At 41.1% G+C, this 17,278-nt stretch overlaps 1 protein-coding gene across 1 annotated transcript in view; it reads left to right on the top strand.

Annotated features, from left to right (window-relative positions):
• LOC143652400 (neuronal acetylcholine receptor subunit alpha-7) overlaps nt 1-17,278 on the top strand; it is a 103,433-nt gene that overhangs the window by 59,212 nt on the left and 26,943 nt on the right. Inside the window, exon 4 of the mRNA XM_077123998.1 lies at nt 58-167. Within this exon, the coding sequence (XP_076980113.1) occupies nt 58-167 (110 nt within the window). The remainder of the gene's footprint in view (nt 1-57; nt 168-17,278) is intronic.

The raw sequence follows: 17,278 nt of genomic DNA, 5'->3' as shown, positions 1-17,278 counted from the left end.
TCTTACAAGAAATATTAATAGCAAAGTGCCACTAACGTCCTTGTCTGTGTATGTCAGTCTTGGACAGACCACTACTTACAATGGAACATGTCAGAATACCCAGGCGTGAAGAGCGTTCGGTTCCCAGATGGTCAGATTTGGAAACCAGATATTCTTCTCTATAACAGGTAAGCACTCTGGAGAACAGGAAAAATAACTTTGTGCTTGCATAATTTAGCAATCAGGAGTATTTGAGTATTTTCCAGAAATGCTAGACAAATGACCTATAATTTGGGACCATTACTCCCCACAGGGCTAAGTGGTCACTGGCACTGAGAAGCAGCTCTTTCCCTCTGTGCCAGTGTTCTCTGCCATGTGTATCACCCAGCACACTGCCTAAGACCGTATATCCATAAGGTTATGCATTAAAGGTGCATAGCATTGTGTCTCTACATATTGGTACTTGAGGCATTCTTGCATATGTCCTACACTGGGTGATTCAATTTCAGGTATTGGCTTTTCATTCTTCCTCTGTCCTTGCTGCTAGTGCCCACATTTCACTTGAATCACTGGGCCTATCTCTAGAAGAATATCCCCTTCTGATTTGCTGCAACACTTCCACTTGTTAAATTAATTCAGGCAGAGAAGCTGTGGCAAATTATGTCTAATGTAAGAGTAATTGGTCCCTGAGTGAGTAGGTAGAGCAAATAAGCTTCCATGCCTGGACTTTGGGTCATGTTTCTTGGAGGAATTACACTTGACAGTGCAAGGGCAGAAGATTAGGGTGAACAATTCTGGGTGTAAATCTTAGCCATAATATTTATCATCTCTGTAACCTTTGCAAAATGGGGAAAACAACAACTTCACAGAGTTTGGGAGGGTAACTGTGCAGACGTGTGCAGCATGCTTAGCGAGGTGGTAGGTAGAGTATAAAAATTTAGAAGGGCAGGGAGGTTGTATGTTTATAGGTTTAGAGTAGGATGGTAGGGCAATTTAGAAATAAGTAGAAAGAATATATTTCATAGTTCTTTATGGTGATTTGGAGCTATGTGCCCCAGAAAAAAAACATGCTTTTAAAATTAATCCATTCATGTTGGTGTAAACACATTTTAAGTAGGGCATTTCGATGAGGTTACTTCAGTTAAGATGTGCCCAAATTCAACTGGATGGGTCATTATCATATCACTGGAGTCCTTTATAAGCAGAATTAAATGCTGATAGAGAAAGAGAAACCCCCAAAGGGAGCAGCCAAAAGCTGAACATCAGTGGAGGCTGGAAGACAAGGGAAAGGTCAGGAGAAGCTGCCATGTGCATTGCCATGCGAAAGAGGAACTCAGGACCAAGGATCACCAGTAGCCAGCAAGAGAATACCAGTCTGTGGGGAGAAAGCATCATCTTGATGATGCCTTACTTTGAACTCTTTTCTAGCTTCAAAACCATAAACTAATAAATTCCCATTGTTTAAGCCAACCCATTGCATACTGTTTGCTTGAGCAGCCAAGGAAACTAAAACAGATTTTGTTACCATCAGTGAGGTACTGCTATTGCAACTAAATTAAAATATGGAAACAGCTTTGGAATTAGGTAATGGGCAGAGGCTGGAAGAATTGTGAGCTGCTTGATAGATAAAGCCTAGATTGCTTTGAAGTGGCTGTTGGTAGAAATATGAACCCTAAGAGTAAGATTCTTCTGTTGAAGCCTTAGAAGGAAATGATGTCTGTGTTATTGGAAGCTGGAGGAAAGGCAATCCTTGTTTGAAAGTGGAAGAGAATTTGGTGAATTTGAGTTCTGCTTTTGGATAGAAAGTAGAACTTGAAAGTGTTTAACTGACTAAGTGTGAAAGATATAGCCTGGTTTCCCCATGCAGCTTATAGTAACATGAAATAGGGAAGGAATAAGCTGAGAAATGAACTCTTAAGCACAAATAAACCAGAAATTGATGGTTTGGAAAATTCTGAACCTATCCAGATAGTATGCTCTGAAATTAGGGCCTGAAATGACTCTATCAGGGACCTCCGTGAGCTTCCAGAGAGTGAGTCCCTGAAGAGTGCGGCTCCATTTGAGGGTTTAACTGAACATGAATCTGGTCAGCCATTTTTGTGGAAGTCAGAATTGGAAATGCAGCTATGCAGAAGAGATCTGTGAAAAGTTCTGTTGTCTGATGGGTTGGACCCCTGTGAACTACATGCAAAACTGACAAGTTTTCTGTGAAATTTGTATGAGCAGAGCCACTCCCAGCCTGGACTGAAATGGACAGAGAAGGGTTAAATTGAAGGGAAGAATGATTTCAAAGACAGAACCATAGAAGCCATGTCCAAAGCTATCCCCTCAGGGCCAAGAAAGTAGGCCCACCCATGTGTGTGGGAAGGCAGGTTCACCATTGTGCTGGGAGGGGGCAGAGATTCTGCCCCAGCGTGAAGGGACAGTGCTCAGAGAGTAGGACCTTTACCCCAGGATTTGTAGAGAGCCTTTCCCCCACACCAATGCTCAGAGGGATGGAGCTTGTTTTCCAGGGTTTGCAGAGCCTGGCTGCCATCCCAGTGATCAGAGAAGGTATAATCTCCACCCTGTGTTCAGGGAGAGCATGTCTGTTGTGAAAGCACTTAGAAGGGTTGAAGCTGCTGCTCCATCAGCCCAAAGGACAAAACATTGGTCCATAGATGACTCTCAGACCTTGAAATCTAATGGAGTTTTCTATGCTGTGTGTTCTAGTTTGCTAGCTGCCAGAATGTGATATACCAGAAACAGAATAGCTTTTCAAAGGGGGATTTATTAATTTGCAAGAATACATTTCTAAGCCTGTGAAAATGTCCAAATTAAAGCAAGGCTATAGAAATGTCCAATATAAGGCATCCAGAGAAAGATACCTTGGTTCAAGAAAGCCGATGACCTCTCAGCTGGAAAGGTACATGGCAAATATGGCATCTGCCAGCTTTCTCTCTAGGCTTCTGTGTTTATGAAGCTCCCCCAGCCGCATTTTCCTTATTCATCTCCAAAGGTCTCTGGCTGCATGGGCTGACATCACTCGGTAGCTCTGCAACTCTAAAGCTTTTTCCAATATATTTCCTCTTTTAAAGTTTCCAGCAAACTAATCAAGACCCATCTGGAATGGATGGAGTCATATCTCCCTCTAATCAAAGGTTAATACCCACAATTGGGTGCCTCACCTCTCCATGGAGATAATCTAATCAAGTTTTCCAACCTAAACGGCCGCATCCACAAAATGAATCAGGATTAAAACATGGCTCTTCTAGGGTATGTAATCCTTTCAAACTGGCACATTGGGTTTCAGAACTGTTTGGCAACCTTCACCTCTCTCTTTTTCTTCCAGTTTCACCCTAATGAAATGGAAATGTTTGTCCTATGCCTGTCTCTTCATCGTATATTGGAATCAGATAACTTGTTTTCTAGATTTCACAGGTCCACAGAGAGGAATTGTGCCTCAGGACAGACCACACCCATAACTAATTGTGATTATAATTTGTACTGAGCATTGTTTCTGAAATGATTTAAGGCTTTTAGGACATTGTGATGGAATGCATGTGTTTTGCATGTAGAAAGAATGTGTATTTTGAGGGTCCAGTGGGGGCAAACTGTGGTAATTTGGAGCTATGTACCCCAGGAAAACATGTTCTTAAACTTAATTCATTCCTGTGGGTGTGATCCCATTGTAAATAGGAATTTTTGTTACTTTAGTTAAGATGTGACCCACTTTGGTCAAGATGAGTCTTAATCCTATTACTAGAGTCCTGCAAAAATTGCATGAAATTCAGACACATAGGAAACCCCAGAGGGAGGAGTCAGAAGTTGAATATCAATGGAAGCTTAAAGAGAAAGTAGAGGCCAAGAGAAGCTACCATGTGCATTGCCATGTGACAGAGAAGCCCAGGACCAGAATGCCAAGTCTTAGGGGAGAAATCATCACCTTGATGATGCCCTGATTTGCATTTTTCCCTAGCCTCAAAACTGTGAGCTCATATATTCCTGTTGTTTAAGCCAATCTGCTGCATGGTATTTGCTTGAGTGGACACGCAGACTAAAACATTCCCAATTCAGATTTTCTGAAATCAATAATAAATTTTATGAATATGGTAGAATCTCTTAACTGTGAGACTGTAAGAGATGACTTTTATGGCTTATGAGTGAAAAATTAAAATATGTGCTGATTCCATTGTTTTGGCTATTTAAGAGTTTGCAAGTATTCTATATATAATTTAACTTCAGTGAGCAAAGATATACCAGTCTTTGCCTGACAAATGTCACCAGGAACCAGGCTGTTTGGAATAATGTCTCTCCTTTCACCTGAGCTCAACTAATGGCTGCAGAACCCCTTTTGTCTCATGTTACCCCCCTGGCTTTACTTATTGGTATCCTCTTTGCAATTCTCCCCATATCCCTACGGACCAGTCTACCAGACTCTATAGCGTCTATAGAGGCTTCCTTGTTTTCTGCTTTAGTTTTTCTGAGAAATGAGATTTAGGACTTCTTTTCTGAACAAACTGTTAAATAATTGGCTTGCATGTCCCCCCTGAACTCAGCTTGTAGTAAACACATTACAGAAAATATTTGTGCCAGTCATACACACAGTGTTGGTTGTCTCTTGTCTATTACTGCCTATCAATCAACCCTAAACTTAGAGGCTTAAAAAAAACAACAAAATGACTATTACTATGTTATGGTTGTGTGGATCAAGGAGGCCCATATAGCTGTTTCTCTATCCTCCATGAAGTTATCTGGGATGCCAAGAGGTCTCACTCCCAGGGCTGGCAGCTAATGCTGGCTGTCACTGGGAGCTTAGCTGGGGTTGTCCAGTGTAGCGCCTGGTTTTCCTCCATAAACCTTTTCTCACAGGGCCTGGGCTTTTCACAGCATGGTGGCTGGCTTCCAAGGGAGAGTACTCTAAGAGAAAGGAAGTAGAAGTTGCCAAGTTTCTTAAGGACTAAACTTGGGAGTCCCAAAACACTACTTGCCTCGCATTCTGTTGGTCACAGTCGTCAGGGTACAGCCCAGATTCAAGAGGAAGGGAAATAACTCACACTTCTCAGAGGGGGTGGGGCATGAGCATACCATTCCCAGAGACTAGCTGTCACACGCTGAGAAAGGAAAGTAGTAAAAACTGTCAAGGTCAGATTAAAGAATCAGTGGGGTTGGGTGGTTTGCCAGTTTGAAAATGATGTGTACCCCAGAAAAGCCATGTCCTTTAATCCTGATTCAATATTGTAGGGTGGAAATCAATTTGATTAGAATATCTCTGGGGAGCTGTGACACTCCCAGTTGTGGATGTGGCCTTTTGAAGAGATTATCTCCATGAAGGTATGGCATGCCCAGTTGTGGGTTTCAGCCTTTCGGTTAGATGGAAATGTGACTCCGCCCATTCAAGGTGGGTCTTGATTAGTTTACGGGGTCCTTTCAAAGGGGAAACATTTTGGAAAAAGCTTTAGAGATCACATAGACAGACATCTTTGGCGATGCAGAAGGAAAATGCTCCCAGGGAAACCTTATGAAACAAGAAGCAGGGAGAGAAAGCTAGGGGGTGGCCATGTGCCTTCCCAGCTGACAGAGGTATCCAGAAGCCAAAGACCCCTTCGGATGCCAGCCACATGCCTTCCCAATTGACAGAGGTGTTCCAGACAGCATTGGCTTTTCTTGAGTGAAGATAACTTGCTGGTGCCTTATTCTGGACATTTTCACTGCCTTAGATCTGTAAACTTGTCGCTTATTAAATTCCCTTTTTAAAAGCTGTTCCATTTCTGGTGTATTTACATTCCAGTAGCTTATAAACTAATATGGGTGAGGAAATGAAAGACCAGACTAAACATATAATGATGGTATCAGGCCAAAAAGAACACAAAGTTAAATACATTTTATAAGGGAAAAATAGAAGCAGGAGAGAGGACGCATAGGTATCCTTGCGTTTTCCCACTATCATATGAGCTCCCCTCTCTGCATGGAAGCTCACTCCTTTCCATTCATCCGTCTGACCTCAGGTGGATTCTGTGTCTCCAGGGAAGTCTTCTACGATTCCCCCACTACCACCAAGTCTAGGACGCACATCACTGTCATGTGCTCCAATAGAAAGGGAGGGGTTCTTGTCCTTCATAGCACTTGATGTCTGTCCCTACTTGTGGGTGCTTAGCATAGCACTTAATAAATAATCTAAGGCAGATAAATTAGTTGGGTTCACATGGTTGCCTGATCACAGGAATGGTGCAGGAATTAAGAGAAATATGATCAGTATAATACTAAATGCTGCTAATAATAGCAAGGGGAGGAAGAAATGAAAAGAAAAAAAATCATACTGGTGACATTGAAAACACTGAAACTATGACTGAGCCAAAAATTGATATAGGAAGTATCAAAAATAGGTTTGAATTTAGGAAGATCCTGACATTCTGATATTCATTATTGGGGATTTTGAGTGATATTCAGCTTAGAAATTGCTGCCAGCTTCTCAGCATTCAAAGTGATACCTTATTCTCAGAATGTTCATCAATATTTGGATGAGGAGAGTCTTCTTCAAAGAGACAGAAATGTTACTTTGTATAAGTCATGCTGTTGTTTTTTATTTTCTTTTAAGAAGCGCTGATTTAGGGCTGGAGAAAGCATTGCAGACATGTCTTATTTCTCACGACTCCAGTTTGATATTGGAGTCCGTGTGTGAGTCACTAATGGCTTTTGAGATATGATGCATTTCCTGTGCTTTGAAGGGGCTGGATCATTGCAAAACAGCCATGTCTGCATCATTTCTGGGACAGGCTGCTTTGTTTTCTTGATGGATGGTGAGCAAGCTGTAGTATTGCTGGCCAGCTGGCCTTAGTGCTCTAAAGAGAAGATGGGGTGCTAATAAAAGCATCTCTGTCTTAATGCTGACCCCAGTACTTTCTTGGTTGCTTTATTCTGCTTTACTTTAAAGCCTGTAGTTCAAGGATCTTTCTGAACACAATCATGCTCAGAATGAGTTGCAATTGTGGATGGCTTGTCATGATTTTCCCCTTTGGATGGAATTAAAGGCCTTGCTGTTTGGATGGAATTATCAGCAGTCTGCTTGCAGAAAGAAAGGCCAAATCCTACTTCTGTCGTTGCCTCTCCTGCACTATACAATTGCGGGCAAGTGCCTTATTTTTGAAAATCCTATAAAATAATGAAATCTTTCTTTATGGATATATTTGAAGATACTTGTATTAGCTCTGGATGTTTAGGACAGCCTAGGTGTCAATCATCCTTTTTTTTTTTCACAGACTCATAAGCTACATTTGCATGTCTGCAGGCTGACAGATGACTCTGGAGCTGGAGTTCTCTAACTACAACTTTCTTTCACAGGTATCCATGACCGCGTGGCTGATGGCACAACCTTGGGGGCAGGTTGGGGGGTGGGGGATGAGTGCACAACATTCGTGGGTGCAATATGATCCAGCTTATCAGACCTTATAATCTGGTTAATCAACGAATAGCCAATAAGATATCATTTATTCCCTTCCTACATGTCTTAGGTTAGGCTCCTAGATGGTAACCCCAATACAAAGATTTCGGTGCAACTCATTAATGTGGGAGGAGCATTATTAGGGGGGGAAGAAGTGAGACAAGGAAGGGAAGAAAGCCAGTATGTGTTCAAAAGCAAGTTACCACTGTGGGCAGCTTGTGACCATTCCCATGGGGGACCTCTGGAAGACTGCCCATAGCATGCCTCAGACTTCTCCCAAGGAACCTGGCTGTTTTTCTACCAACCCCTTTGATGGTGGGACGCTGCTCCCAGGGGTGTTAGGTCCCAGCACCTGGAAATTGTCTATCCTTTGCATGGCCCAAATGCACTCTGGTGGAAGAGCCTCACACAGGGCTGCAGATGCTTGAGATAGAAAGCTGCCAGGGCCAGGGGCCTAGGGAAGATGATTTGTTGACATGGTCTACTACACCCAAGATGAGCAATTTCCAACTGTTTTTACCTTGGTATGATTGTAGATCCTGTCCCAGTCTCTGATGGGGAGTACAGCAGCAATGCACATGGTGGGGAGAGCATTCTAGGACTCAGGGGGCTTCTCAGCCAGAGCACCAGAGATGGGAAGGTTAGCAGCAGAGAAGAGCCCAGTTCTTCCTCCTTATGGCTGGGTGGTAGTGGATTTATTGTGGTATCACACCAGTTGTTTTATAGGATGCAATCGCAGGAAGTGAATCTTTTAGATTCAACATTGTTACACTTAATGGCTGCTGGAATTGTGGCATCCTGGGGCCTGGCTAAGATTGGCAAATTGGTGCATGGCTGCCTTGGGGGCTTGAGACAGCATCCCTGAAAGGAAGTCAGTGGCAGTTCTTGTATGTGGCAGGAATCCTCAAGTGAGCAAACATAATTTTGCTTCTATGGACCTCTAAGAAAAAGTTTTTGGGATGTGCTGTTTTAGCATTTTCATTATCAAATATTCAGACCTAAATCTAGAGACAGGCTATTTCTTAATAGTGTGTAGTGGGAAGAAGGGGTGATGTGGTAAGTGGCTTCTTTTCATGAAGTTGATGGAGCAACCAATGTATGTTTGCATGTTCAAAAATCCTCCTCTTTCCTAACCCTGCCAATATTTAGTGAAGGCTCACACAGTCATTTCTAGGATCTGAGGATACATCAGTGACTAAACACTCTAGAGAAAGGGATGAAGAGAAGAGGGAAGTAGGGGGAGGAGGGAGAGAGAGAATGTGAGAGAGAGAAAAGGAAAGCAAGAGGTATTAGCTGGTTCTATTGATTCATCATAGATGCTCTAAAAAATAAAGCAAACAAAGAGGTTAGAGAGTGCTAGAGTCAGAAGAAGGGGATGAAACCAACAAAATACTTTAAAGGAGGGAAAGAATAAGGCAGGTAATATCTGGGAGGCAAGTGGTCTGGACACAACACAAAGAGCAGTAAGTGCAGAAGAGCCGCCGGGAAAGGTTATGAAAGACTGACAAGCACAAACAAACTAAAAAGCAAAGACTCCTGGGCATCCAATGGAAAGCTAAGTATATGCCTTTCTGGTTCTCTGATTCTATAGTGAGCTGTATCTGTGTCTTTCTTTGTCTTTAAACTGTTTTTCAAACTCTGTAGGTCCTAGAAAACTGATAGGAATACACACGATTCTAAGGCCATAGACAACTGGATGTTTTCTGCTGAGCTGATTCTCCCGTGGGCAGATTCAGCTCAGCATTCCTGACTCGTATATATGTTGCTCTTTGCATGTCCTCTGCATTGGTTTTTAGCAATTAATTAATGACTTAAATAAAATCTTTGGCATGTGTTCATTTTATATTTGTGCAAGCATCATGAGTTTATCTTTTGAAGGAACATTCTCTTTCTCTTCTAGGGAAAGAGGAAGCCCATGTGGCTGGACCAAGGGTGGAGGGAGGCAGAGGTGTGTAGGGGCTGCAGACCAGTTCTTGGAGGACTTGGCTTTGATAATGATGTGCATGGGAGAGGTTCTGACTCTTTTTCATAAAGCTTTTGTTGCCTTTCGTTTTGCTTTTAATAATTGTAAAAATAATTATTTCTGTCTTCCACCTGACTTTCTATCAGCTGATCCCATCAGGTTATTTTGTCTAGAAATTATTTTCTGTTCTTCTCTGCCGATGCATTCTTCCCAGCTTACAGTAGTGATGTGTTTTTCTTTCCGTATTTACTCTGGCATCCCAGTTAAATTTGAGGAGGGAGGACAAGTGATTGTGCGTCATCAGGCAGCCATTGTGAGCTCAACTAATTTGTCTGTTTTAGATTAACTTGGAGCCTGTCTGTGCCAGAGCAGGCTGTCTACTTGCTGACCATCAGCGTGTCCGATTCCTTCCACTCTTTTTGCAAAGGACATGAAGGCTTCATGTATCTGGCACAGGTGGCCCAGCTTTCAGCTCTTATTAGTTTACTAAATTGCAGCCAAACTTCCTGTGTTGAGCACTCACTGAGTATCATTGCGGGAACTCTGCTGGTCAGGAATTCTTCCTAGACTTGGTGGTGTTAGCATCTAGGGGAGGAACTCGTGTTCAGAGAGGTTAAGTCACTTGCCTGAGGCCACCAACCCAGATCTGCCTGAGTTCAGGGTCTGGGATTTATCTGCTGGAAAGCTGCCTCTGTTCATGCCTAAAAAGTGCTTGTACTGGGTGGTGTGATGGTGGTTCAGTGGCAGAATTCTCACCTGCCATTCTGGAAACCCGGGCTCATTTCTGGTGCCTGCCCATTCAAAAACAAAACAAAACAAAAATGCCTGTGCTTGTAGAGTACCTTTGTTTTATTTTTCTACAAGTTAAACAAAGCCCGCCCCCCCACCCCCAACAAAAACAATTCCTCTCTCTCAAGCCAACTTGACCTGCTTCCAGACCATTCCTGAGCCACTGTGCCTCTGCCTCTTTATGTTTCACTTTGGAAGAGAGGAGCTTTTTTCTTCTCTTCTTTCAGACCTGCCGTGGGATATCCATACGTTCTATTCCTGTCAGCCTCTGACATCTGACTTGTTTTTTTAGCAAATCCCTTCCCAGCAAGGGCCCACAGAGCCTGTGACTGAGCATAGAATGACAAATTCTAAACCACTTGGGCAAGAGTTTGAGCAGCATTTCAAACAGAGGAGCAGGTGCTGCAGCAAGTGGCATTCTCTGATGATGGCTGTGCACCTGAGGCAGCACGGATGAGACTCTCATCCTCCTACATTTGGCACCAGGTCAATCTACTGAGCACTCCCCATTCACTCCCCACATCCCAGGGGCTGGGAACCTGATCTTGCCCAAGAGGATGGCTTTTGGAGATGAGCTTATTGATCTTCACCGCATCAAACAGAGCCAACACGATTCTAAGTGTCTGTGTAATAAATATCTGAGACAAGTGTTCGATGGGAAATTCAGTCATCGCCATGAGTTGCCTGAGGGAAGGGAGGGCGAGGAGGACAGAGCCCTGGGAACCAAGGTCAGCCTCTGGACCTGCGGTTGGAGTCCCTGTTTATATATATATATTTTTTACATGGCAGGCACCGGGAATCGAACCCGGGTCCTCTGGCATGGCAGGCAAGCGTCCTTGCCTGCTGAGCCACTGTGGCCCGCCCAAGTCCCTGTATATTACTGTGTATATTTCCACTGCCATCCAGGACTATGCTCACAGGGCCCCTGCCATGAGCGGGAAATAAGGAATCGTAGTTAACAGGGAAGAGATATTTGAGAAGGGAATAGTTTCCCCTCTGCCCCCAGGACCGCAGCGTCGCAACTTGCAGGGAAGGGTCCCTAGTGGTACACATGCCATGGTATGTATTAGAAACTGAGGAAAGTGAAACTTAATTTGTGGGAACCAGGCCCATGGACTGGTAGGGCCAATGCTGTCAGCTGAACTCAGGTATTTTCTGAGGACCTACTGTGTGAATCCCGATATTGTGTTTCCAAGAGGAAGACAGGATTCGCTGCCCTTGAGGTGTTTATAATCAGTCACAAATCACTTGACCCTGGTGATCTCGTTTGTCTGATTTTGTAACTGTCAGTGAAGTGATCAGAAATTATTATCTGAAGTTCACAATTGAAGAAATTGTTTCTGGAAGAGATTGAAGAGCTTGTCCATGCAAGGTCCAAGGCCTTGAATTCAAACCCCACACGGTTTTCCCAACCTTGACAACTTCTTCGTGGTTATAAGACAAGGGCACGAAAGAACATTTCACAGAGCAAAAGATGACATGTGGGGTGGTACGGCAGTGGCTCAGTGGCAGAGTTCTCGCCTGCCACCCTGGAGACCTGGGTTTGATTACCCGTGCCTGCCCATGTAGGAAAAAAAAGATGTCCTGTGTCAGGAATGTAGCATATTTCAAAGATCTGGAAAAGAAAGCTCCTTATCCAGAGGGAGGGAGAGAGAAATTGTTCATGCATCTTGATTGGCTGAAACATTCCTGACTTATTCCTGTTGATATGGCATGATTATTGCTAATAGTGCCCCTTTACTTTTAAGAGCGACCTGGTTAAACTATAATTTATGTGCCCCCTCCCCCTTGCTTTAGGGCAGGGAGGCTCCAGGAAGAGACCAATGAGATGAAGGATGGGGGTCTGAGAGGGTAGGGCACATCTGTGGGAAACAAGGGTAAGTCAAGCTATGGCTCAGAGCTCTAAGGAAGGGGCTGAAGAAAGTGTTGGAAGGGGCCAAGCATTGTATCAAGTCAAGATAAAAGAGATAAAATAAAACATTTGATAAAACTGACTGAAGAGATAGAGAGATTTGTACCCAATAGATAAACATTACTTTTAAACACATTTGGAACATTCATGTGTAACAGTTTTTTTTAACTTTTTTATTGTATACTAATAACATATATACAAAGCAAAGAAATAAAAAGCAATAGTTTTCTTCAAAAAGCACTCTTCAATGAGTGATTACAAGATAGATCCCAGAGATTGTCATGGGTTAGTTACCGTACAATCCTCTCATATTTTTCTTTCTCGCTGCTCCAGAGTATAGGAGGCTGGAGGGCTTAAATACTCTTTTTTTAATCATCATAATAGACTTTTTTTCCTTCTTTTTTTGTGAACAATAACATATATACAAAAAAGCTGTAAATTTCAAAGCACAGCACCACAATTAGTTGTAGAACATATTTCAGACTTTGACATGGGTTACAATTTCACAATTTTAGGTTTTTACTTCTAGCTGCTCTAAAATACTGGAGACTAAAAGAGATATCAATTTAATGATTCAGCATTCATAGTCATTTGTTAAGTCCTATCTTCTATGTATAATTCCACCATCACCTTTGATCTTTCCATACCTCTCTTTGGGGTTGTTTGGGCTATGGCAATTCTAAAATTTTGCTATTGGAAGGGTCTGTCACTAATATGGGGTAGAGAAATGGAACTATCTGATGTTCTGGAGAGGTTAGATTTCAGGACTTATCTGGACCAGGGACACATCTGGAGGTTGTAGGTTTCTGGAAAGTTACTCTAGGGCCTGGAACCCCTATGAAATCTTATATATTGCCCTAGGTGTTCTTTAAGATTGGCTGGAATGGTCCTGGTTGGGGGTTTGCAGGTTATGGTAGGTAGCAGTGTCTACCTGAAGCTTGCATAAGAGCAACCTCCAGAGTAGCCTGTCAATTCTATTTGAACTCTCTCTGCCACTTTATTAATTACACTTCTTTTCCCACTTTCGGTCAAGATGCAATTGCACAATTATTTTTTTGAACCATAAATGATATTTACTATATTCCAAATATGAGAAGAAAATATAACTCATATTTTCTGGCCACATGCTATAGAAGTAGAAATTAACGACAAAGGATAGTAATAAAATAATATGTGTGTATCTATAATCCCTACTTGAAAGTTAAAAAAAATTACACCCTAAATTTCATCTTAGCTTAATGAAAATATAAAACTAATATTCTAGAAACAAGAAAGTTTGAAATTTGTTTAATTAAGCCTATGTTTTAGAAAGCTAGAAAATGAATATCAAAATAAGACCAAATAAAATAGAAGAAATTAGTAAATACACAAATATAAATAATTTTATAAAGAAGCAAAAATGCATATTCACTTTAAAACCAAGGAAATCAAAAATTTTAATCTGGATTTTCAAAAACATCAAAAATTAAATGAGTAAATGAAGGAATAAATATATAAATGAAGCACCTACTGGAAATAGATGATTTACTAGGGAAATGCTAATTATTAAAATATACTGAAGAAAAAGTAGAAAATAAGAACAAAATTTTCAAAATATGTTAAAGAAGAAAACCAAGTAAGGTTTTATTCCAGGTGTGCAAGGACGGATTAATGGATTTTATTAATGGAATTAATGGTACCATAACCACATTAAACAAGGAAAAGACAGAATCTCAATAGATGCTAAAAAAAACTATCAAATTCAGCAACAATTCTTGAACTATACATGTTATGAACTGGGAATAGAAAACAACTTTTCTAATTGAATAACTATTACCATAAGAAAGCTACAGAAAACGTAAAACTGCTGTAAAGTTAGAGGAGTCCCTGTCAGTCCTGAGGCTTGGCAAAGATGACAGATACATCCCTGCTTCTCAACTGTCTGGTGAAGACCCCAGCTAAAGTGCCAAAAGCAAATTAAAAATCAGAGCTGGAAATATTAACAGAGGAAGTGATGACACTGTCATTATGTCTTGCTGATTATTTACCTAAAATAGAACCGAATGACATACTTTGAACTAATAAGAGAGTTGATTGAGCAAGGGACACGAGATAATAGAGTTTAAAAAAAAATAGCTTTGGTACCCATCAGTGAATAAGAGTCAAGAAAAATGGAAAAAGAGACTCTCCTTTATAAAAGGCATGATGACCATGAAATGCCTAGGAATGAATCTGATACAATGCACTACCAAATCATGGTGGGAAAAAACTAATGAAATTTACCAAAGCTCTGAAAGGAATATGAAAGTAGCCAAAAGCATTGTGTTTTTCCTGCTGTGGCCAGCCTGTTTGTTGGAAGTGGGTGGAAGGGGGTTCCTAATCAGGACCCAGGTCCTTCGTGCCCTGGGTCAAAGGAAATCATGAGGCCATGAGAAGACAGGCAGGATGAGCTTTGAAAACTCTCAGGCTACTGGGAGGATTTGTTGATGATCCTTGGAGGCCTTGCAGCCCATATGGGTGCTTTAGGTTCTGTTGCTCACATTGACTATTCTGCTTGATTTGTTGTGCTCAAAAAGTTCCTGGGCACTTGTTAACAATGGAGGCTCGATCTCTGCTACAGCAGCAAACTTAAAGTAGGGCTCAGACATCTGCCACAGGAGGTCAACAGACCAAATTTGGTAAGACTCTCTCTACTGGCCATGGATATTGGCTTGTGTTCCTTTAATTAGGTTGAAATTGGGAGGTTTTTGGTGGCTGGAAGTCATAATTTTCAGCCCATACACAAATCTCAATAGCATTCTTATCTCACGCCTCCTGTCTAGAGAAATATCAACTGAATGATGAATGGTGCTCTCACCATTGGCGCCTGATGACAAAAGAACAAGGGGGAACTTGGTTTTAACTGTTTGAATGCTTCTCCCTGGTACTTATATAGTTTATGTGTCTGACTTAGAATTAAGGATTCACTAATTCTAGATAACTTTAGTGAAGCATAACAAGATTCTTTATGCATTTTATTATCAACAAGCAAGATGTATGATGACCACAATATGGTTTCTTTGATACAATGTATGGTATGAGTTCCATCTTGTTGACTTCTGGATGGTGCCTGGAAAGACTATTATTATGAACCAGTTAAATGCTTTGTGCCTACTGATATAGTCATTAAGCACAAGAAGATATTATGCATTACTGAGGTTTGAAACCTATGGTAGACAGTACCTGGGTTTGAAGGTTGTGGTTCCGTATGACCTACAGGTGGATACTCTCAAATTCCTTTTATCTTGGCTTTGTTCAACCTTACCTCATTTATTATGAAGAGTTAACTTCAGGTTGACGGCGAGGAAATGAAAGAAGCCTTCCTGTCTCAAATACTGGGTTCAAGGGCCATGGCAAAATCAAATTATTTATTTTTCTCCTTCCCTGAATAGCTAAATTTGACTTTCTATATTTTCCTTCAGTTCATCCACCTAATACATCTTCGTGGTCATCATTACTGCATTTTTTAAAAATGCAAAAGCAATGATTTTCAAAGTATGCTTCAACCAAGTAGATACAGAACAGATTTTAGAGTTTGTTATGGATTACCATTCCACTGTTTCAGATTTTTCCTTCTAGCTGCTCCAAAACGCTGGAGGCTAGAAGAAATATTTTTCTCCTTTTGTGAATAATGACATATATACAAAAAAGCAATAAATTTCAAAGCACATCCAGCAAATTAGTTATAGAACAGGTTTCAGAGTTTGGTATGGGTTACAATTCCTCCATTTTAGGTTTTTACTTCTAGCTGCTCTAAGATACTGGAGACTAAAAGAAGTATCAATGTAATTCAGCAGTTATATTTGTTTGTTAAACCCTACCTTCTCTGTTTATAAGAGAAGGAGCTATACCTTCTCTGTATAACTCCACCATCACCTTTGATCTTTCTCCCACTCTTTAGGGGTATTTCAGCTACGCCCATTCTAACTTTTTCATGTTGGAAGGGGTTGTCAGTAATATGGAAGGGATAGGGAGATGAACTATTTGAAGTTCTGGAGAAGTTGGCCCCTCTGCATTTCAGGACTTATCTGGTCCAGCTAACTATCTGGAGGTTGTAGGTTTCTAGAATGTTCCCTAATGCTAGAATTAATGTAAAATCTTATATAATGCCCAAAGTGTTCTTTAGGATTGGCTTGAATGGTTTTGGTTGGCGGTTGGCAAGTTACGGTAGGTAGCCATTTCTAACTGAAGCTTATGTAAGAGTGACCTCCAGAGAGCCTCTTGACTCTATTTGGACTCTCTCACCTGCTGATACTTTGTTACACTTCTTTTCCCCCTTTTGGTTGATACCATGGTGCCAGGCATTGTTAATCCCATGGTGCCAGGGCCATTACTGTATTTTTCATTCACCATAAATGTTCCCTTGAGCATTTCCTGATCATCAGTTTGTTGGTGACAATATTCTATTGAGAATTTATATACTATTTCACTATTGTTTGATATTTGGCAAATTTTTCATTTTTTATCTTTGTATTTTGAAATAATTATGGATTCAAAGGAAGTTGAAAAAATGTTCAGGGAAAGACCATGCATCTTTCCCAATTTTCCCCAATGGTGATATTTTGCATAACTATAGTATATAATTGTATAAGTCAATGTTCTCTAGGGAAACAGAACCAACAGGAGGTACCTCTAAATAGGAGATTTTATCAAAGTGTCTCACACAACTGTGAGGACACAATAGTCCAAATTCTTTAGGCAGGCAGCTAGCTAACAGTTCCGATGAAGGTCATCGAAAACTCTCCAGGAGAGGCTGGCTAAAGAAGAAGAAATGAAAGTTCTCTCTTTTCCCTTAAAAGTATTCAACTGATTGGATTCTCTCATTGCAGAAGATACTCCCTTAGTTGATTGTAGATGTAATCAGCCACAGATGAAATCAACTAACTGATGATTTAATAAACCCACCTTCTGGTTTATTAACCAGCTATGGAATATATTTGCTGTAATGGTTAGGCCAATGCTTGCTTCACCAGACAACTGGGCACCATCACCTGGCCAAGTTAACACATGAACCGAACCATCACAATGTTCAAAATCAGTAAATTGACATAATTTTATGATGTCAATCATAATATGGCTGAATGAGCCATATTATCCACAGGGCTTATTCAGATCGTATCAGTTTCATTTGCATGCATTTGTTTATTTCTGTGTGTGTGTGTGTGTGTATAATTCTATGTGATTTTTTCACATGTAT

This window comes from Tamandua tetradactyla, chromosome 12 (assembly GCF_023851605.1).
Source record: "Tamandua tetradactyla isolate mTamTet1 chromosome 12, mTamTet1.pri, whole genome shotgun sequence".
Lineage (NCBI taxonomy): Eukaryota > Metazoa > Chordata > Mammalia > Pilosa > Myrmecophagidae > Tamandua > Tamandua tetradactyla.
The sequence above is the reverse complement of the archived record's forward strand: the minus strand, read 5'-3'. Positions and strand labels throughout refer to the sequence as shown.